Raw genomic sequence first — 22877 nt, forward strand, 5'->3', positions numbered from 1 at the left:
AGTAAATCCTTAATAAAGTAAATGCAACTTTATGTGGCAATTTGATGAGTAATTAATGATGATTTTATTAACATAAAGTAAAGGTAATATCGTCAATTATAATTGTTTTTTTTACTAAAAGTAGAGTGGTCCAAATAGATAAAACTAACCAAAGTGGTGATTATTGCAATAGAAAAAGAACAAAGGAAGTATGTAAATAATGTTGTTGAATCTCATTTTGCAGCAACACAAAATCAACAATGTTAACAAAAAAATTTGAAAAAAAAATAATATAACCAAGAACCCGTGCAACGCACGGACTTCAAAACTAGTATGATACTATCAACAAAAACATTATATATTCATATCAAAACATGAACACTATATATTTATGGGTTAGAGGTAATTGTGGACTCCAAGTGTTAGAGATTTCACAATCCTCCATGACTAATGACCCGAATATACAATTATTACAAGCCAACATGTCTTACAAAAAATCAATAGATGAAAATAAAAAGAAATTATAAAGAGCCAAGTTAAGTAGGAGAAAAGCTTTGTCCTCGCTGGCTGCATCCTTCTCTAAAAATTAGAAGAGACAACTTAAAGCACAACATAATCAATTACTACATAATAGAACTCCTTTATTTTTTTATCCGCTTCGCATTTATTTATTCACCTGTAAATTAAATTTCACATGACTTGAATACCCACAAAGAATGGTCTACACCATCTGTATCTAAATGAAAAATCATTCCCTGCTTCTTTGGTTATGAGCAGAAGTTCAACGGCAGAAGTGATAACAACACCAGAACTAAGTTGACACTCCTTTATTCCGTTGTTCCGAGTATCAGTCTCTGAATCAAAATAAACTTGGATTTTAACTAGCCAAACTTCATAAGGAACTCTGTTGATTAGCAGGAATACACAACTAAATGAATTCAGACCTCAATTTCTGAACTAAAAGCACATAATCAACTTCTTCCATAAACCAGTGCTCTGATTCTCTGCAGGAATTTCGGTTGGGTCTTTGAAATGTGCATTCTCACTGAGCTCCTCAAACGCATCCACCAAATTTCCAAGCCTTGCAACAAACTCCACCAAAAGAGAAGCAAAAGTTGCTAATGACAAGGAACTTGCACTTTCATATGTTTGTGCTTCCTTTTCATTAATGGTGAAGTCCGGAAAAAGTGAAAGACGTGAAGGCCATTGACTCCTACCAGCCATGCTGTCAGTGGAAAACATCCCTTGCATTGAAGGTCCAGCACCGGCCATAGAAATCCTTGAACTCATGGCAGATTGCATATGCTCAGGTTCAATGCTAAGGACACTGAGGGAATTTATCACAAGCTGACTGCCTCCACAATCCTTCATTTGGGCAACATGTTCGGGATCTTCAAATTCCTTGGGCCGTTTTCCTTCTTCCCAATTTTCAAAATTTACCAGCAGATAAGACTTCTCATCTATCTTCGTTTGCAGCTGCTCTGCTGCGGTATGAACTTCTGCTAGTATATCTCCTTCACTTAATTTCTCCATTTTTTCAACTTTGCTCCCAATATCACGTAATACTTTAGCCCCAGCAGTACCAACCCTGCGAAGTTCATTTGTGAAAACCTGTCTCTTCTCTGCTGAAGCCTATTTATATCAACAGACTAATTCAGTCAAATTATTTAACCATCAGAAAAGAGGAAAATGTAGTAGAAGCTTTACTGAAGTGTGTACTTATAAATGACACAGGAATTGTCTTTCACTATGCATCTTACCATTTTAAGTGCGGCCATAAACCCCCTCTGTTAACTCTTTTCATGTTCCCATACTACATAGATAGAGGAAAAAAGAGTATAAGCCTTCTCCACCCATCTATAGCAGGCCATGTCAGCATAGCACTTTTTAACTTTCAGTAGCAGCTTTACAAAGCCTTTCAGCCTTCTATATTTACCATTTATTCTTGTGTAGCTTATTTTAGCAGTGATTTATCTCCACTTTTCTACTATTATTCTTTATGATGTGTTAGCTTAAACCTACAAGAGGGTTCTGATCTAATTTATCTTTCCAAACAGAAAAAAGATCACAAAAACAAAAAAGCCTTTTGGTTCCTCTAGCAACTGACTACACCATTGGAGTTTGGAGTTTGTCATCTAGCCCTAAACAAATGGATGAAACCATCAACAAAACTAATGGTAAGTATACTTCCACAACCATTTGCACATTCAAAAACTCGTTACATCATACATCTATAATTGTTTCATTACAGTACTCACTTCACATCACCCGTATGCCAACCATTTTATAAAAATACAGGTAGAAAAGAAGCATCAGAGTCTAATCTCTAGTGCCCATGATGACTTTAGTTACATTAGTAAAGCTATATATTGCGACATTAAATGCTCTCAGTTGCTTCCCTAAAAAAAATGCTAATTCATTCATATTAACAAAACATGCAACCTCAATGCAGTCGGCTCCACAACCTTTGTCAAGTGGGTTCAGGCTTCGAACATTAAGACGATCAAACTATAATTGCTCTCGTTGTCCCTCAAAGTCTTTCCCACTTTTTCATTTGGGCTGTTGGTTGTCCCACTTACATTTCAAATTCCTTTTTGGGAGTGGTTCCACCAGATATCATATTATTTCTTATACCATTTCCTAATGAAATAAAACAAAGACTACCCACTTCATGAGTTTATTAACACAACATTCATCATACCACTTTCCTAAATCTATGCCCCCAAATGAAATGGAAAGGACTTTATGGCTTTGAGGGACAGAGGGAGTATATAGAATAAACTACCATATCTAGTCCAACTTGAAAATGACCAGCACTAAGTTCAGTAACTAGGGAAAGAGCAAGTGAGTTTTTGTGACTTCTTGGAGCGATTTTTCCATAAAAGCTTCAAATCCTTTAAGATCCAATGGTCCAAGCTCCAAATTCTAGATCTAAATTAATTCCTTGACCCATATGATAAATATTTTACATATCACAATTCACAACTAGCTCATCCTCAAGAAATGATTCAAGTAATACATAATTATAATTTATAACTGTATACTGCATAAAGTACTATAAATTATTAAACCTAAAACCAAAATTAATAATTGCAGAACCGGTCAGGTACTTCTAAACCTAAAGCTTATTAATCGTATAAACTATTTAATTATGAAACTCTAGAACTGTAAAACATATTTGGCAATTTGGGTTAAGAGTACTGACTGAAGAAGAAAAGTCAATAGTAATAAGTTGTTCAAATTATTGATGAACGTATATGTGGAACTTGGGTTTAGAACTAAGGCCAAAAAAAAAAAATTAACCATGCAACAGGTTCTAAACCGGTGACTAGCTGTACCTAGGGAGCTTACAGGAACACGGAGCAAAACCACCAAGCTGCCTTACCTCTTTTTACTTGGTCTAACCTTTTACCTTCCAATATATTCTAAATTCGCAACTTTTTCTTGAAATTCACTCAGTGTGCCCATAGTGGATCTGCCACTGCCTCAATGAGGAAACTTAAAACCCCTATTGGAGACAAAGAAAAGAGAGAGTCAAAAGGTGGGTTTCCAGGGTCAATGCAAGATAACCAACTCTAAGCAACCAACTACTGTCAAACAGGCTTTGAGTGTTAAGAGAAAAGTAGCTAAGGTAAAAGCCAAGTAAGACTGGGATTCCCATTCGCCAATCACAATTATGATGTGTGGCAAAACCAGCATAGCAAAAAAATGATACCATGGAAACTCATTTGTTGAAGCCATGAACCTATGGCCTTATCTTGCCACCACAATTACTATTAGTGGTCAAGCCATTTCCTTCATGAAGCTATTCTTCCGTTTCTCGGATCTCTACTTATGTTTCTTGATTTTGTATGTAAAATAGCTTGAGGGCATACAATTTTGACTTTAGCCTTCCTTTTAAATATGATTGACACCCCCTTAGTGTCTTTGTAACTTATCCAATACAAATAAAAAATTAGGCGCGTTCCAGTTTGGTTTTACACTCTCATCTTTACCTGGCAATCTACTTTCCGATCCTACAGGAGAGGGAAAAACCAGTTTGACAAATTTAGTTGAGCATTCTACATGGATATGCAGGGAACTATCTGAGAGCATAAAATCCATGTATGAATGATGAAATTAATACAGCTAGTAGTGAATAATCTAACATAATAAATTTTTATGTATTAAACAGCCACACAAAAAGCAACAAGGATTTGTTAAAAGAGAGTTCCAAGTTGCAGTTGATGATTTAGCAACTGCGAGGGATGTAAACCCTCGGCACGAAGGACTCGTACACTGAATCAGCAATCAGACACTTTCACCTACTCTGTCACAAAAAGCACAGTGAGGAGCAGTATATTCACCTGTATTTCTGAAAGAATGCATCCATGCATTGCCATGACCATGAAAGCGCAATGCCTCAGAGCGCCACTAACTTTAACATAGTTTTGCCAAGGGTAATTAAATGATCTGTAAGGGCCATGTGGTGGCTCCCATGTCGCAAAGTCCAACTGAAACAGAATATAATTGTATGACTCATTACAGTCATTCTGATTGGCAACAAAGTAAATGATGAAAGCTCTACAAAGGCAAATTACCAAAGATTCTTCTTGGCTTGTAGACTGAAGAGCTGCTCTATAGCCACCATATAGGGGATCATCATAAGCTTGATATGTTAATATTTTTGAAGGGATTTTCTCGTATGCTACACATTGCAAGTATCCATCAACACAGCCTACCAAAAGAAAGATCTTAATTCAGGCAGGCCTAATTATTGGAATTGATCAGACAGTTTGTCATTTGCCCCCCTCCCCCAACCCAAAAAAAAAAGAAACAAGTGAAGTTTGAAGTCTGGTCAAACCTTCCAACGAAGTAGCAACACCTTTGAAATTTTTCACAACCAGCTTGTGAAGATCCTCACCAGCCCAGATAGGGTAAATACAAATGTTGACAATTGAAGCAACGGCAGCCCCAATTGCAATAAGCAATAACCGATAAAATGCTGTCCGGAAAAAGTTTGCTGTTTTATTTCCAGTCACCAATACTACGCAATAAGTCAATAAGAATACTCTGAACCCATACTCGTAAGGTTTCACCTTGGGGTATAATTTGACATATGAGACAGAAAATCCTGAACATCAAAGGTGAACAATAGCCTGCTTAGGATGATATATATATGACAAAAGCAGAACTTTAAATAGTCATATTATGATCATGAGAAGATGAATAGAGCGATAAGATTCAATAATGATTAAGCAGAAAGAAATAGAGTTCAGCTTCTGAAAAGCACTAGAGTTTACAATTGTAGAACTGAAATGCTGACCTCCAATAAAAAGAATTGCTACAATGAACAGTTCTTTGAACTCTCCAGCATGAATTGCTACTTCTGCTATCCCTAGAGCCAGTCCTCCAGCAGACAGAGTTCCAATAGCACGGTTAAAACCCTTACTGAGAGATGCTCCTATGGAAGAAAAAAAACAATGATCATACGAAATGACAAAATGTGAGTACAATAAAGAATTCCAAATAAGAACCCCTTCTAAGCTTTGTACTAAAGATAAAATAAGTTCTGGACTACAATTGTCTCTGTCTGCAATCTCAAGAGTTAAGTCTATGACATTGATCAATTACACCCTTCCATTCTCTCAAAGGAGGATTTGCACAAAATCATTTAGATCATTCTTTCAAAGGAAGATGTACTTGAAACAGTTCAGTTCTTCGAAAAGGGGATATACACAAAGCAGATTGAATAATTTCACAAAAGTATACATCTTTAGTAATCTTAACGTATAGTGGACTTAGAACAAAGACCTGAATAAGGGAGCTATGGTCTCTATGGTAGAAAACCAATGGGCACCTTGAAGAAGGGGTACCTAGGAGTATCCCATATCTACTACTTCCTCCGTTTCTTTTTACTCGCTACACTTCTCATTTCACGGACTCCTAGGCAATTTTGGGAGAAGAGAGAGGTAGAGAGTAAAAAGAAAAGGGACCCATGTGGGAGGAGAGAGATAGAGAGAGTTTATTTCCCAAAAAAGAAGTGTAGCAAGTAATGTGAAACTTCCCATAATGGAAAGTGTAGCGAGTAAAAAGAAACGGAGGAAGTACTACACATGTCACCACTCTTCTCTCACATGTTTGTACTCTTAAAATTGCCTTAATATGTGTGCCCAGGCTATATGTAGTATTTAGTGATTAGAGGAAGTACTTATTTCTGGATAGCCAGTTTAGCTAAGCTAGACCAACAGTCTACTTTTTTTTTTTTACAAAACACTCAGGAGAACAATGCTCCTTAATTGAGACTGAGTGTTTGATGCTCAGGCAGATATTTGAAAGACAAGCAAAATAACAAAATAAGTCTCTTCTATTCTATAAAAAAAATGCCAGTAGCTTAGCTATATTCTGGAAGCACCGAAGCAGTACAACCATTTTTGTCTTTGAAAATTTTAACGTCCACAAAATTCCATGGTAATACTCAGTAGTATCATTCCTAAACCCACTGGGGTAAGCAAAAACAGATTAACGTAATCACCAGCCTTCAAGTGTGATAGACAGACAAAATAATTCACTGCATTTTGCCGTATGCAGACTACTATTACACACAAAAGACATTCAGTGCCATTATCAATCATAAGTCTGTTTCTTAAACCAAACTTATAGTCAAAAGTAAAATATCATCACACATCTAATTGACAAAATTATATCACTTGTCAATCGAAGCCACACCATCAACTATAAAAAAGCCAAAAGGGGATTTAACAAGTCTTAGTTTAAAAGGCGAGTTGTTGCCAACCTATACATATCTGCATTTTGGAGGCATGAGTGAGCAATACATTAGCAAATGATTCATAAAACATTATCTTTCAGAGTTTGTTTCATATTATGTTGATTGAAGTTTGTTCCACAATGAATTGAACAAGCATGAATGGACATTCCAAAGCTCATTTCATAGACACAAGTATGAATACTTGACACTCCATTTTGGAGTAAGAAAATGAAGTTTTTTCATAGACTAGTAGACTTTGACACTTGGACCTGTACTTGTGTCCCTCACAAGTACGGGTTCGAGTAACATACCATAATTTAGCAAGGTTCAAACAACATGGAGGTTTACTTCATATTCCTATGTGGCTTTTGTATATAAATAGTATAGAAATTCACAAAATAATATGGCAAGCCTGAAATTTATACTCTTCATGTAGCTTAACTGGTTAGATATTGTTCACTTGTTAAGTAAGGCTTCAAACCAATGTTATCAGGATCGGGATCCTACTTTGGATCGTAGGGTTTGGTAGAATCGAATCGGTGGGATCGGATCGTAGGATCGTAAGATCCTACAATTCAGTGAAATAGAGATAATTATACTAAAATATGGTGAGAACCTCACGTTAAAAATTTACACATATTAATAATGAATTTTAATATTAGCAAATGATGATAGTTTTTTAATACTATAAGTTTGAAGTAACATACGACCAAAATCTAATAGGAGAAATATAATATGTGAAATTACTTTATGATTTTTATACGGCAGGATCGGATCGTAGAGTCGTAGGATCGTAGAATCGTGTTAAGATCCTACCACGTGATTTTTTGTGGTTGGGCAGGATCGAAAGATCCTACAAAATTAAGATCCTACGTAGGATCGGGATCGGTGAGGTCCTCCAGGATCGTAAAATCGTAGAATCGTAAGATTCGGATCGGGATTTTAACAACAATGCTTCAAACTGAATCCTTACAAGAGTTACAACAGATTACCTCCACCATAACTAACAATTTAGTAATTAAAAAGATCTTATCACTGAAACTTTGACCAATTAAATATAAATTTAGAAGAACAAATAAAAAAACTCCAATACTTGGCTTAACTCAACTCTTTCTTATCCTTGAACAAGTATAGTATTTTTCCTTTTATTGTATTTTAATATGTTTTAGGTCATAATAATCTACAAAGGAGGAATGATGTATCCCTTCTCATTGCAAATAGTTTTTCCACTTATTTTATTTACGATCAAAGTTTGAAACTTGACTAACTTTTCAAAATATAATTTATGAAACAAATTGTGATTAAAATTGTTTCAATGTGTATGTTTAATGTATAAAATTTTATAATGAAACAAACTAGAGAGATGAAAGGTTAAAGATGTGCATTAGAGACCGTGAAAAAAAAAAGTTAAAAAAAATTATTCACAAACTAAAGGAGCACCAACTCCCAAGGACTCTAGAAATCACTATTTCCACATTTCCACCCAAACCACAATTGACAATCTACATAACCTGTATTCCTGGACAATATTCGGAGAAATTCTAGAACAAGAAGTATTTCCTTTTTGGGGCAAATGTCAAATAATCAAGCCAAAAATCAAAAAAGAAACAAAAAGGTGAGCCCCTTTATTTATTGTTTCACCATTTTTAATGAAGTATGTTTTATTACTTTTTTCTGTTTCTGGTCCCAATGTTTAGCTTTGTCCAAAAGATAGCTTCTATCATTGTTTTCATTACTATCACTCTATCTCATTATTCTTAGCCATGTTTTGAACTCGATAGACGAAGTCTTCAACTGAATTCCCACCACTCCCTCCATTCCAATTCGACGTTTTAACATTAGACCAACAAACAAACAAAGAAAATTGTTAGTATTGAATTGTTACAATTGAATCGTAATCTAAAACCCATAAGTAATCTTGCATTCATAAAGTATTAACAGAAAGTATGACAAATGATGGAATAACACAGTACATGAAAATGATGGAGCATAACACAACATATGAAAATGATGGAGCATAACACAACATATGAAAATGATGAAGCATAACACAGTAAGTGAGTATATGAAAATGATGGAGCATAACACAATAAGTACAAGTATATGAAAATGATGGAGCATAACACAGTAAGTATAAAGAAATGAAAATGATGGAGCATAACACAATAAGTAAAAGTATATGATGGAGCATAAGATAAAGTAGTAAAGAAGATGATATAGAAATGAAAGGAAGCAACGTACCTACACTATATTCGAAACAAACGACAACTGTTAAAATAGCCCAAATAGCATACTGGCTAATATCCTTAAGAGGCCCCGTAAAGAAGATAAGCAGAGAAACGAGAGATAAACATAATCCCATTTTGGCAGAAAAGAAGACTTTCCGAGGGTCTGATCTTCCCATTTCATATAAATTAACCCCAAAATCTCTAAACCCATTAAAAAGCCCCAAAATCCCATCACAAATCCATCTATAACACCCAACTTTAGCTCGATTACAAGTTGATCTAAAACAGCCGCATTTAACCCCATCATTGAGCTCCGTTTCACCATCGGAAGCCGAAAACCCTAATTCGGAGTAGCCTTTTCGCGAGAGGAATTTCTCCTTGCTCCTCTCGATGAAACTTTGCCTCAGTGATCCAAATTTTGCTGCCATGTTTGTTTGTTTAGGAGAGAGATAATTTGAAGAATGGCTAAAATCCCCACTGAAGAGCCGTGAAGATGGAATTTAAAACCATGAAGAAGATTGAAAAGACGAATTGAAGATTGAGCATGGCAATAATTGGAAGCGAAAATTGGGTAATTTATAGAATGATTGAGAAATGAGAATCCGTATTTTTAGGTTGAAAAAGTGGGGTTAGAATTTGAAGAGAAGAGGAGAGAGAGAGAGAGTGATGAAGACGTGCAATGGGCCAGCAGAGGATGAGGAGTAAAGGAGATGATGAAGACTTACCTGAAAGAGGAAGAGAGGAAGAGAGGAGGGAGATTCAAACAACTACTTTTAAGTCTTACGTCTTTACCTGAATTAACAATATTTCTGTCTGATTCTGATTGTTGATTTCTGATTGCTGAGTGAGTGCTGATCAGATTCTATGAGATCTCATCATTCACCCCCCTTCAATTACTTCAAACACTGCTTGTTACTCCCTCCGTCTTTTTTTATTTGCTACATTTTACCATTTAGGGGTGTTTCAATTTATTTGCTACATTTGCAAACATTTCCATATATAGTACATAGGTCCAACACTTTATTTACAAATTTGCCATCACTCCCTTCTTGATTTTGTAAATGTTTCCATATATAATAGATAGGTCCCACAATTTATCTATTTGCTTTTTTGTTAATTCCATTTATGTCAATGGTCCCCACTCCCTCCTTGGTCTTTGTGAAAAAGTGCTTGTAGCAAATAAAAAAAGACGGAGGGAGTAGTTGTTATTCTATTTTCTCATGGCCTCATGCCTCATGGCCTGGGTTGGGGATTCTCGCATTGATGTCACCTATTCATGTCTGATTTTGTCATCAATTATTAACTGAAAATGATTAAACTTTCATTTGGTTTCCTCATATTTAAATCCTGATTTTTACATTTATTTTCAATTTAGCTCAATCCGATGTTTTAATTATTATTTATGTTTTCAATAGTATTATTATTATTATTATAATTATTTTCGTATTAGTATTGATATTTATTATTATTATTATCATTAATTTCAAAAAAAAAATTATTATTATTATCATTATTATTATTATTTATTTTTATTATTATAATTGTTTTTATTATTATCTACACCACCACCAACAATATGATAAAAATAATAAACAATTTAATAAAAATAATAAATAATAACAATCATAATTGGTATTGATATTATTATGTTAATAATTTGTGTATTGATTACAGCTCGTCTTGCAAGAGACCGCCTAATTATAATATCATAATTAGGCAGGCCCAAGTCCAAACAATATGAGCTAACCAGCCCATATTGCAAATTTAAAAGAAAACACAATAGCATTTCTCTCTCCTCTGTCTCTCTTGTGCGCTTCTCTCTCCTCTCTTCAGTCTTCATTCTCTTCAATGGTGGAAATCCTCCATAGCAGCTCCATCATCACCTTCTCCGATTTCTTCTCCGATTACAAGGAGGTCTAATTTCAATGAGATTATCTTCGATTACAAGGATGCCGAATTTCACCGAGATTATCTCCGACATAGCATCAAAATTCCCCCGCAAATCTTTCCAATCTCCTTTTTGTCTCTCCTCTCGTCGCGCTCAATCCTCCAGACGCAGCTTCGTCGTCCGCGCTTCTGTATGCCTTCTCATTTCAATTGCTAATTTGTATGTTTGCTGCTGAATTTGATTATTGTTGTTTGTAGTTTCTGGAAAATTATATCAGATTTTGGAACTTCAATTGACTGTATGTGTTTGGTTTAGTAGGGGAAATTGCATATTCGATTGTGAAAGTGAATTGAATTGACTTACATTTTGAAGTTTGTAACTTTTCCATTCACATTGTATTCAATATTTGATTTCTGTGGTAGAATCTTGTTAATTTAGTAACACTAATGTAAATTTTTATTAAAAAAAGTTGAGAAATGTTATTTCTTATACATTTTGACGAATTGTATGGTTGAAGTTGGTGGATTTTAATGGTTGGAGTCCGATGTGAACAATTATGTTGGGTTAGAACATGGAAGTAGTAGTAATTATAGGCATTAAGTATCCACTTTAACTCATTTAGTAACCAGTTTAGGTTTATTTGTGACCACTTTAACTCAGTTCTCCATTCGTTTAGTGAGAAGTTTCAAATTCAATTATTTATTGCTTTCCTAATTCTTCTATAAGGCTAAATAAGTTATCATTGCAACATACTGCTCTCCTAATGAATTGTCATTTGAGTTCTTGTTATTTGAAAGATGCTTAATTTTCTGGCAGTTTGTTTCATCAAGTAACTAGTTTACTTCCTTAGTGACCAGTTTAAGTTCTTTGGTAGCCAGTTTAATTTTGTAAGCATTTTAAATCATTTGGTTTTCACTGTAAATGAATTTGCTATATAATCTGATTCCACAGGCACAAAAACAACAACCTCAAATTCCCACAAAGCAAGCAGATGAAGCTAATCAAGCGTTTTGCAAGAGATCGAAAAGACACCAAGACATACCCAACACAGCCACTATAGTTCTGCAAAAGCTGCAAAAACCATCTCCCCCGAAGCAAAACTCTCCTATGAAGGAATCCGGACCAACAACTAGATCCTCTCCAAGAAAGTAGTTTGAACAAAAACTGATTTGGTTACTAACATTGATGATATATTAGTTTTGAACAAAAGTAAAACTTTATGTAATTAGTAGAAGTATAAACAAAACAATAATTACCACTGGTTTGTTATTTTTCCAAAATTATGCTGAGTGGTACTCAACTTTAGGTTCTAATTACAACTTATGTTGATCAGTAAGTTTTATGTTCTTAAGTGACTGTTATGTGTCAATTAGAGACCATGATATGCCAATTAGTCACTATTTCATGATGACTTTAGATTTCTTGAGATTAAAGACTACTTTAATTCATTTGATGCTTGTTCGAATTAGTCATCTATTCATTTGCTGATTACTTTAATTTAAAAAAACGCAAAGCTGAACACTAATATATTTCAATAAGTGACTATTTAAATTCATATTTACCTAATTTAAGCTAATTGGTGCCCACTTTAATCTATTTACTGAATATTTAAGAAATCAAATGACAAAATATATAATAATAACTGAGAAATTTCAAATGTAATATGAAAAGAACCAACTGTATTTATTACCATAATCACTAACAAAATGTCACTCCAATTACTTGTGTGGGTTCCTAAATGTTTAAAAAATAATAAGTGACCAACAACAACCATTGTGTCACCAACATAAATCATCATGTGACCACTATAATCATTCAAGAAGCTACAACAATCTAGCACGAGGAGGGTAAGCAACAAACTCCTTTGTTGCATGCATTAGAAACAACAACAGATTTGTCGCCTCGATTTTTGCTTTTCTCAATCCTTGACTTTGGCCTCACACTTCTTCCCTTGGTTTTGCACTGAAGAGGATCAAAAACAGTGATAGCAGAAGAACTTGCTGTAGTGAGATGTACAGAATCAGATTCTAAATCAGCAACATCAAGCTTAGAAACACAAAGCCTCCACAACACCAAGATCACGCATATATCCCTTCTTCAACATCGGGCAGTTGATTATCCATAAATGAAACAACTGATTGTACAATCTTCAAAACCTCCATACGTTGAATAATCCATCCTACAAACATGAATTCTTATGATTCAACCAAAATACCAACACATAATTGTAAGTGAAATCTACAAAATATACAAAATTGTAACTAAAAATCAAAATTATCAACATAATACGAATTTCTCAAAATCTATGAAAATATCACTTATAATTTGAAATTCTAACACATACTTCAAAGGATTGTTTTTTTTTCTAGATAGATAATTGAGCTAGAAATATCTTGATTGAGATGGAAATTGCAGCGTAAAATTCCAAAACTTGATATGAGAAGATCTGAGAATTCGAAATAATATGCAGCGGTGATTTGCTTACACAAATAAAAATTGAATCAACTAGCTAGTTTAAGCTGATTATTCATAATTGAATCAACTGATTATATTTCATTATGTGATGCATCCTCCAATAAAAATTCTTCGAACCTTCATAGATTGAATAATCCATCCTACAAACATAAAATCTTATTATTTAACCAAAATACCTGCACATAATTCTAAGTGAAATCTATGAAATATACAAAATTGTAACTAAAAATCGAAATTATGAAATATAAACGTAATACGAATATCTCAAAATCCAAGAAAATCTCACTTACAATTCGAAAATCTAACACATAATTCAAAGGATTGTTGATTTTCTAGAGAGAGAATTGAGCTGGAAATACCTTGATTGAGTTGAAAATTGTAGCGCAAAATTCTAAAACTTGATATGAGATGAGAATTCGAAATAATATGCAGCGATGATTTGAGAAGAAATTCTATGCAAATAATATGAAATTTTGGGTTGAGAATTCTTGATTTAAAACACCGTTTTTCATTTTCTGTAGAGAGAGAATGTTGAGGATTCATTGAAGCTGATTTTGGTTTGTTATATAGATTCATGTTTTCTATCTTTTTTTTTGGTTTAGCTTGGGTGGTAAAGTGGGTTTGGGTTGGAATTCGGAAAGCTATTTGGGCTTGGGCTAGGCACCTAATATTAACATTATAATTAGGCAATCTAGCCTAATAATTTGTGTATTGATTATTATAAATTATTGTCGTTTTAGATGAATAAATATATAGTTCAGTTCATTTTCTCACCGTCTAAAAAAAAGGGGGCTTAGTCTTTTGTAAACTTCAATCATGAGTTCTCACTAATGTATACTAATACTTTCTCTAATTTTTTTCTAACCTATTGTATTGTATGGAATTCCACGATTGTCAATGCACAATAATAAATTTAAATATTTCAAATAAGTTATAAGTGGAATTTCCAATAAGTTGATATTTTGAATGTTAATTTTGAGTTTTCATAATTTTGTATATTACTCCCTCCATTTTCTTTTCTTGTTACTATCTGAAATGGGAGAAACAATGCAACAAGATTCCACTATTTTAAATAACATTAATTCCCCTGAAAAATAAAAATTAAATTAACTAAAAATAAAAATTCTAACCCTTTAAGTTAATTTATGTTCTGCAACTAATAAGACAAAAGTTTGAGTGATAAAAGAGTAAAAAATGATTACTAACTAGGGTGAACACTTATTAGTATATAGTTGCATATGCACGCGATGCGTGCGTCGATAATCTTATGTAGTTATATACAAATGAACATGTTTTTTTATCTAAAATTATTTTGATAGTGATGTAAATTATTGAGGTTCTTTTGTAGATGTTATTATCTTTTTAAATTAAAGGTGAATGATTTTTAACTGTTCAATACCATCACTGTAAAATTTGGTCGATGATTTAATAATTTTCTTTTCAGCGACTTTAGTATAGTTCTTTAACAATTATAGATGTTAATAAATCATATTGTTTGAACTTTGTAAATATGAAATATTATTTTATCACGATATGTTGCTAACTATTTTTGGTTGAAGATTCTAATTGATTTCGTGAATTGATTGTGTCAATCTAGTTTGTCAAGTTATTAATGGTATAACATATTCCATTCATATGGCGAGTTTTATTGATTCTCATTTTTCAATATTTTATAAAAGGAAAAATTGTTATGAAATATAATATGGATGCCCATTATACCCCCGTTAATATATCCGGGATATTCTAGGGTTTTGTTCTCCAAGCAAACCCTAACTATTGTATTATATATATATATACCGGAATACATGGAATAAATATACAACACGATTCTCTCTTCCTCTTCTGTTTATTTACAACACGTTATCAGCACCAAACTCTAACCAACTGAGCAGTCGAAGCCAATTGACGGGAAATCATATTATCACACGACAATACCGGCACCAGTTTTCGGTCACTTATTACGTCGGCTCCTCGTCTCGCGTTCATCTCGCCGGTGCCATACGTGGAGCGTTTTGTTTTTGTCGCCACTTTGCCGGAACCCGGAACTCAGGTCTGAGAACGAAGAACCTACTGAACTGCAATACTGGTTGAGGTTTTTTATCCTTTTTTTTTTTTTATTGAATCTGCTAATTTATGAACCCTACTGGTTAAATCTGCTAATTTATTTCTGCTATTTTATTTTTGCTATTTTATTTCGCACGAACTGAGCCTACTTATAAACTTCCCTCTGTGAATTGATATATATGTGGTGTAAAGCAGTTGTATAGATAGTATTGTATGAAGAAAAAAAAAAAAAAGGGTAAAGAAAGAACGATTTTGTATATGTACTGAGCAAGTTATACATGAAAATGTTTCTATGTTCATGATGCAGAATAGTCAACACGTTATACATGGAAACTCATTAACATATTCATAACAAAAAAAAAAGGGGTAAAGAAAGAACGATGTTATGTTTCATTAAATGTATTAATGTGTATGATTGTGTTAATGTTAAAATATTCTGTGTAATGTTTGATTAAATATGTGCTACAGTCTATGAACGTAATTTTTTTTTTTTGAGCGAATGACTTTATTCTTATGTGCAAACCTTTTTATTTTTTGTGTGATCTGAATGAGTATATGTGTGATGATCTGAATGAGTGTTGATGAAATAGAAGAACGTATTATGATGCTCAATATATTAGAATGTTTGTGATTATATTAATTCTTCCTGTCACTTTATTCTTATGTGCAAACCTTTTTATTTTTTGTTTGTTATTAAATTACAACTTGATGCTATTAAACTTCAATATTGCATTACAATTTGATATGAAGTCCTAATTTCGCAATATTCACTTGTATATAGTGAACTATGTCGAACCTTACAAAACTTGAATTTGCGGCCCTTGATATTACTGGAAAGAACTATTTGTCTTGGGTGCTAGATGCTGAAATTCACCTAGATGCAAAAGACCTTGGTGATACAATCAAAGAAGGAAATAAAGCAACAAGTCAAAACAAAGCTAAGGCTATGATATTTCTTCGCCACCACCTCCATGAGGGTCTTAAGATTGAGTACTTGACTGTGAAAGATCCACAAGTCCTTTGGAGTAATCTAAAGGAAAGGTATGACCACCAGAAAACTGTAATACTACCCAAAGCTCGTTATGACTGGTTACATTTAAGACTACAAGACTTTAAGTCTGTAAGTGAATATAACTCAGTTATGTTCAGAATTACTTCACAGTTGAAATTATGTGGAGAGAAAATCACTGATGCAGAAATGCTAGAGAAAACATACACTACCTTTCATGCGAATAATGTTGTCCTGCAGACACAATACCGTGAAAAGGAATTTAAGAAATATTCTGAACTTATATCTTGTCTCCTTGTGGCTGAGCAAAATAATGAGCTACTGATGAAAAATCATGAATCACGTCCAACTGGTTCTGCTCCATTCCCTGAAGCGAATGCGACATCCCATAATGGGAAAGAAAATTATCAGGCCAACAATAGTGGTCGTGGACGTGGACGTGGATATGGACATGGTCGAGGTCGTGGACGTGGATACGGATAATGGTCGAGGTCGAGGCCGAGGTGGTCTTTCAGAATTCATATTCCCACCAGAAGAGGGACAATAAAGATGATAACAAACAAGAGAAAGATAAAAATGAGAACGTGACCAATGTATGTTACAGATGTGGAGGAAAAGGTCATTGGTCTCGTACGTGTCGTACACCAAAACACTTGGTTGACCTCTATCAACAATCATTGAAGCAAAAGGGAAAGAAAGTAGAAACAAATCTTGTGTACGAAGATGGCGAAGGTGACTTTGATTGTGGCAATACAACTCACCTGAAGTTGCTGATTTCTTCACCACCCCTGAAGGGAATAACTAATCCTTAGATTCGATTATGGTCATTTAAAGAATAAAACTTGTTTTCATTTATTAGTTACTACTATGGATTTTTGTTTGGATTATGTTATTTTATTTTAGATTTTATTTGTTAGTACTATGATTTTATATGACATTGTTAAATTTTGGTTATTTAGTTATTCTTATATATTATTGTTATTTCATTATTTGAAGAATATGAATACCCCTCAAGTTCAGTTAGCAATGAATGGTGAAGATTTATGCCTAGCAGACAGTGCAACTACTCATACCATACTAAAAAGCAAGAGATATTTCTCTTATTTGACAATGAAAGAAACTAGTGTGAGTACTATATCAGGTAGTACAAAGATAATTGAAGGCTCCGGAAGAGCAAATATTTTATTGCCTATGGGAACGAAATTTGAAATCATTGATGCACTATATTCTCCCAAATCTCAAAGAAATTTATTGAGCTTTAAAGATATTCGCCATAATGGATATCATATTGAGACAATAAGTGAAGGAAATGTTGAATACCTTCATATCACGAGTATTACCCAAGGCACTAAGAATATTTTGGAGAAATTACCTGCATTTTCCACTGGTCTGTACTATACTAAAATCAATACAATTGAAACATATGCCATAGTAAACAGGAAGTTTGCAGATAATTTCACTATTTGGCATGACCGGTTGGGCCACCCTGGTTCAATAATGATGCGAAAAATAATTGAAAATTCATGTGGACATTCATGAAGAACCAGAAGATTCTTCCTAATGATTTCTCATGTGCTGCTTGCTCACAAGGCAAGTTGATAATACGACCTTCACCAACCAAAATAGATTTTGAATCTATCAATTTTTTGGAACGTATACAGGGAGATATTTGTGGGCCAATTCACCCACCATGTGGAACATTTAGATATTTTATGGTTTTAATTGACGCATCGAGTAGATGGTCACATGTATCCTTGTTATCAACTCGCAACCTGGCGTTTGCGAGACTACTTGCTCAATTGATTAGATTACGAGCACATTTTCCAGATTTCCCTATGAAGGCAATCCGCCTTGATAATGCTGGTGAATTCACTTCTCAAGCCTTTGATGATTATTGCATGTCTATTGGGATAAGTGTTGAACATCCTGTAGCACATGTTCACACACAAAATGGTCTAGCTGAATCATTAATAAAGCGTCTCCAGTTGATTGCTAGACCACTACTTATGAAGTCCAAACTCCCAATCTCTGCTTGGGGACATGCTATATTACATGCAGCAGCATTAATTCGCATCAGGCCAACGAGTAATCAAAAGTTCTCCCCATCACAATTGGTTTTTGGTCAGGAACCAAATATTTCCCATCTAAAAGTTTTTGGATGTGCTGTATATGTTCCAATTGCTCCACCACATCGTTCTAAGATGGGTCCTCAAAGGAGGTTAGGAATATATGTTGGATATGAATCTCCATCAATAATTAGAGCCATCCACAGGGAATCTATTTAAGGCTCGATTTGCAGACTGTCACTTTAATGAGTCAGTTTTTCCAACATTAAGGGGAGAGAATAAACAGCTGGAGAAGGAAATCAGTTGGAATGAATTATCATTATCTCATCTTGATCCTCGTAATAAACAATGTGAATTAGAAGTCCAAAAGATAATTCATTTACAAAGCTTAGCAAATCGATTGCCAGACGCATTTACTGACCCAAATAGAGTAACCAAGTCGCATATACCAGCTGTGAATGCTCCAATCAAAATTGATGTCCCAGAAGGAAAACATCAAACTGCTAGTGAGTCTACAGCACGCCTGAAGCGTGGTAGACCTATTGGTTCCAAAGATAAGAATCCTCGGAAAAGAAAAGGAGCAGGAATTGATAATGGCCAGACCGAGGAAACAAAGAATTTGAAGGATCTCCAGGAGAGACTTTAGACATGGCAAAGGAAGAAATTCAGGTACCTGACAATGAAGAGATCTCAACTGATTATGTCATGTCTGGAATAAAATGGAAGAAATCAAATCGACGTCGATGAAATTTTTGCATGCAATGTAGCAGTTGATGTTATGGAAGAAAATGAGGATCATGAACCAAAGTCTATTGAAGAGTGTCACAAAGAATGATTGGCCAAAATGGAAGGAAGCAATTGAGGCAGAATTAAAATCTCTTGCAAAGAGAGAAGTATTTGGACCAGTAGTCCGTACACCTAAAGGTGTAAAACCAGTGGGACATAAATGGGTCTTTGTGCGAAAGAAGAATGAAGATGGTGAAATTGTGAGATACAAAGCACGTTTAGTTGCACAAGGATTCTCACAAAGACCTGGAATTGATTATGAAGAAACATACTCCCCTGTGGTGGACGCAACTACTTTCAGATTTCTTATTAGTCTGGCAATAAGAGAAGGACTTGATTTACGTTTAATGGATGTAGTCACAGCCTACTTATATGGGCCACTGGACAATGACATTTATATGAAAGTCCCAGAAGGATTTAAACTGCCAGACAGCAAATTCTAATTCTCGAGAACATTACTGCATAAAATTAAACAGATCTCTTTATGGATTGAAGCAATCAGGGCGTATGTGGTATAATCGCCTCAGTGAGTACTTATTAAGTGAAGGCTATAAGAATGACCCTATCAGTCCATGCATTTTTATAAAGAGATTTGGGGTAGGATTTGTAATAATTGCAGTGTATGTTGATGATTTAAATATTATTGGGACCCTGAGAGATTTCACACACTGTGGAATATTTGAAGAAAGAATTTGAGATGAAAGATCTTGGAAAGACAAAATTTTGCTTGGGGCTACAAATTGAGCATCTAAAGAATGGAATCCTTGTACATCAAACAACATATACGGAAAAGGTGTTAAAAAGGTTTTATTTGGATCAAGCACATCCGTTGAGTAGCCCAATGGTTGTAAGATCACTTGATGTTGATAAAGACCCATTCCGTCCTCGAGAAATCAATGAAGAAATCCTTGGTCCTGAAGTACCATACTTAAGTGCAATAGGGGCATTGATGTATCTTGCTAGCCATACGAGACCTGACATATCATTTCCTGTGAACTTGCTAGCAAGGTTTAGCTCATGTCCAACTCGAAGGCATTGGAATGGAATAAAACATGTACTTCGTTACCTCAAGGAACGAAAGATATGGGTTTATTTTTTCTAACCAACCCAAAGAAGACTTAATTGGTTTTGCAGATGCAGGGTATTTGTCTGATCCCCATAATGCTCGATCAAACAGGATATGTGTTCACAAGTGGTGGTACTGCCATTTCTTGGCGTTCCATGAAGCAAACCATTGCAGCCACTTCTTCCAACCATGCAGAGATTTTAGCTATCCACGAAGCTAGTCGTGAATGTGTATGGTTAAGGTCCGTAATTCAACATATACGAGAAGATTGTGGCATATCTATAGGGAAAGAAGCTCCAACAGTTATGTATGAGGATAATGCAGCATGCATTGCACAGCTCAAGGAAGGATACATCAAGGGTGATAGAACAAAACACATTTTACCAAAATTCTTCTTCACCCATGAACTGCAGAAGAATGGTGATGTACAGGTTCTACAGATTCGTTCAAGTGAAAATTTGGCAGACCTTTCACCAAGGCACTTCCCACCGCTACTTTCAAGAAATTAGTTTACCGTATTGGATTACGTCGTCTCAAAGATCTCAAGTTATGTAATCATGAGGGGGAGTAGATGCGCGCTGCACTCTTTTTCCCTTAACCATGGTTTTTCCCACTGGGTTTTCCTGGTAAGGTTTTTAATGAGGCAGCATCTTACGCGCATTAGGAAATATTTTATTTTAAGAGAGAACTTTTATTTTGTATAATGGACATCCAAGGGGGAGTGTTATGAAATATAATATGGATGCCCATTATACCCCCGTTAATATATCCGGGATATTCTAGGGTTTTATTCTCCAAGCAAACCCTAACTATTGTATTGTATATATATATATACCGGAATACATGGAATAAATATACAACACGATTCTCTCTTCCTCTTCTGTTTATTTACAACAAAAATATTATTTTAAATTATTAAAGGGTATTTTAGTCACTTCAAAAGAGGACACCACACTTCCTCTCTTGGATTATATAATAGAGATCAGTTTTATGCGAATGCCTTATTAAATATTAGTGGCCATTGAAATTGACGAAGAGTTTGCATTATGCAATTGGAAGGAAGATGAGTGCTCTCAAGCTGGGTGGCCCTTGGGAAGAAGGTAAAGTTCCAATGATGGCTTTGGGACTTGGTCTAACGTATAGACTTGAAGATGTAGTTTTGAAATCGAAATGCCAAATCGTCAACTGCGTAAAGTTTTAGCAAGAGTTAAAAATAGAAAGGAAAACTGGTGGATAAAGGGTGGGTTTAATTTTATCGGAAAAAATAGCTGATTTTTTTTACCAAAAGAGACATTAAATTTGTGAAAATTAAACATATGGAAACTTAATTTAGGACAGAGGGAATAATTAACTGGTTTAGATTTTGTCTTTATAGTGCGTTTTGTTTTTAAGCAATTCATTTATGCTGTTATGCACATAGTTGAATTTAAGTTATTTATAAAAGAGAGTAATGAATATGAAACAAATAAATCCATTTTCTTTTTATCATTGGTAGGTTACAGAAGCATGAAATTTTTTTGTCATCAGCGATTCTCAAGTACCATGACTATTGGAAACTATTACAACAATGTCTGTCCCAGCAGCTTGTTTTTGTTTTTTGAGGAGAATCTGTCCCAGCAGATTTGACTACAATGTGTAAGAGGATAATTTAGATATAAATACTCCTGCAAGTGAGCTATTTTCCTAATTAAATCATTCAAGCTGCTCTACAACTCCCTCTCTTTTCAGACAAAGAAGATAAGCAAGCAAGCCAACAACCGGTATATATCTAACGTAATTGACGAACACAATTCTGTTTTGTGCAACATTTGCTAGGTTTCCACCAATCAACCAAGGCTGGAATATCATGTAAAGAACAATATCCCAGATAAATGCATAAGCCAGCCTCTCGGATCCTAGATAATTTAACAAGAAATTCCAGCGGTCACTTAAACTTCCAAAATCGCCATCCATTCTTCCATACAGAGACCATAGAACAGATATCGCACACACAAGCCCACCAATCAAACCAACTACAGGCGCACCTTTGACCATAACACTACCCAGTTGAGAGGCCTTTCTTGGGTAGTCACTCACGTCAGCATCATTTAGTCTGATAGCCATGTAGGGTATTAAGAATGCTGTGAATCATATACAACAATGGTATTAGTATATAGTCATATTAGATGTAGTACTACTATTGTACAAAAAATAAAGACGACAAAAATATGCGTAGAACAGAAAGATACTGTTCCTAGAATACATGACTACTCAAAGATGTTAAACTAGTAAATCCAGATGACTGAATGATACATCAACGAAAAAAATCAAATTTCCACTTCTTCAGAGTGCGTATACACAAGTTCTATGATCAAGAAACAGGAAACTTATTCCGATTGTTGGAAAGGGAGAAAATTATGATGAATTACGAAGATCAAGACCTCCGTTGATTATCAATATGAAGCGGAGTTTATAAAACATGAATCAAGGCCTACATGTCAAACTGTGAAAAATGCTATAAAGACCAGTAGTCAGTACCCTGTCCCAACGTGAGCGATCTTTTTATATTGCTATAGCTTTTGAAAGTAA

At 34.5% G+C, this 22877-nt stretch overlaps 3 protein-coding genes across 3 annotated transcripts in view; 1 reads left to right on the forward strand and 2 right to left on the reverse strand.

The window, feature by feature from the left end:
• Positions 1–316: 316 nt before the first annotated feature.
• LOC104896529 (aluminum-activated malate transporter 4) lies at positions 317–9864 on the reverse strand. Its single transcript, XM_010683284.4, has 6 exons — positions 8969–9864; positions 5285–5422; positions 4823–5092; positions 4560–4696; positions 4326–4472; positions 317–1611 (listed from the first exon to the last, which is right to left on the reverse strand). The coding sequence occupies exons 1-6, from the start codon at positions 9381–9383 to the stop codon at positions 937–939; spliced, it is 1782 nt and encodes a 593-aa protein (XP_010681586.2). The 5' UTR covers positions 9384–9864; the 3' UTR covers positions 317–936.
• A 5894-nt stretch (positions 9865–15758) lies between these two features.
• On the forward strand, positions 15759–16874 carry LOC130591801 (uncharacterized). The gene has a single exon (XM_057395722.1). It carries the CDS (start codon positions 16170–16172, stop codon positions 16872–16874), a length of 705 nt encoding a protein of 234 aa, XP_057251705.1. The 5' UTR covers positions 15759–16169.
• Positions 16875–21760: 4886 nt separating this feature from the next.
• LOC104896528 (hypothetical protein) overlaps positions 21761–22877 on the reverse strand; it is a 33265-nt gene continuing 32148 nt past the window's right edge. The window contains exon 5 of the mRNA XM_010683283.4: positions 21761–22429. Coding sequence (XP_010681585.2) covers positions 22002–22429 — 428 coding nt within the window. The 3' untranslated portion in view covers positions 21761–22001. The remainder of the gene's footprint in view (positions 22430–22877) is intronic.

Source organism: Beta vulgaris, chromosome 6 (assembly GCF_026745355.1).
Source record: "Beta vulgaris subsp. vulgaris cultivar EL10 chromosome 6, EL10.2, whole genome shotgun sequence".
Classification (NCBI taxonomy): domain Eukaryota; kingdom Viridiplantae; phylum Streptophyta; class Magnoliopsida; order Caryophyllales; family Amaranthaceae; genus Beta; species Beta vulgaris.

Bases quoted from the DNA above. Each gene is read 5' to 3' on its own strand.
- LOC104896529 (XM_010683284.4), bottom strand. From the start codon at position 9,383: ATGGCAGCAAAATTTGGATCACTGAGGCAAAGTTTCATCGAGAGGAGC. The intron at 4,473-4,559 runs GTAATTTGCCTT...ATTCTGTTTCAG, and splicing joins CAAGCCAAGAAGAATCTTTG to TTGGACTTTGCGACATGGGA. The intron at 1,612-4,325 runs GTGAATATACTG...TGATATAAATAG, and splicing joins GCATTCTTTCAGAAATACAG to GCTTCAGCAGAGAAGAGACA.
- LOC130591801 (XM_057395722.1), top strand. From the start codon at position 16,170: ATGTCGAACCTTACAAAACTTGAATTTGCGGCCCTTGATATTACTGGA.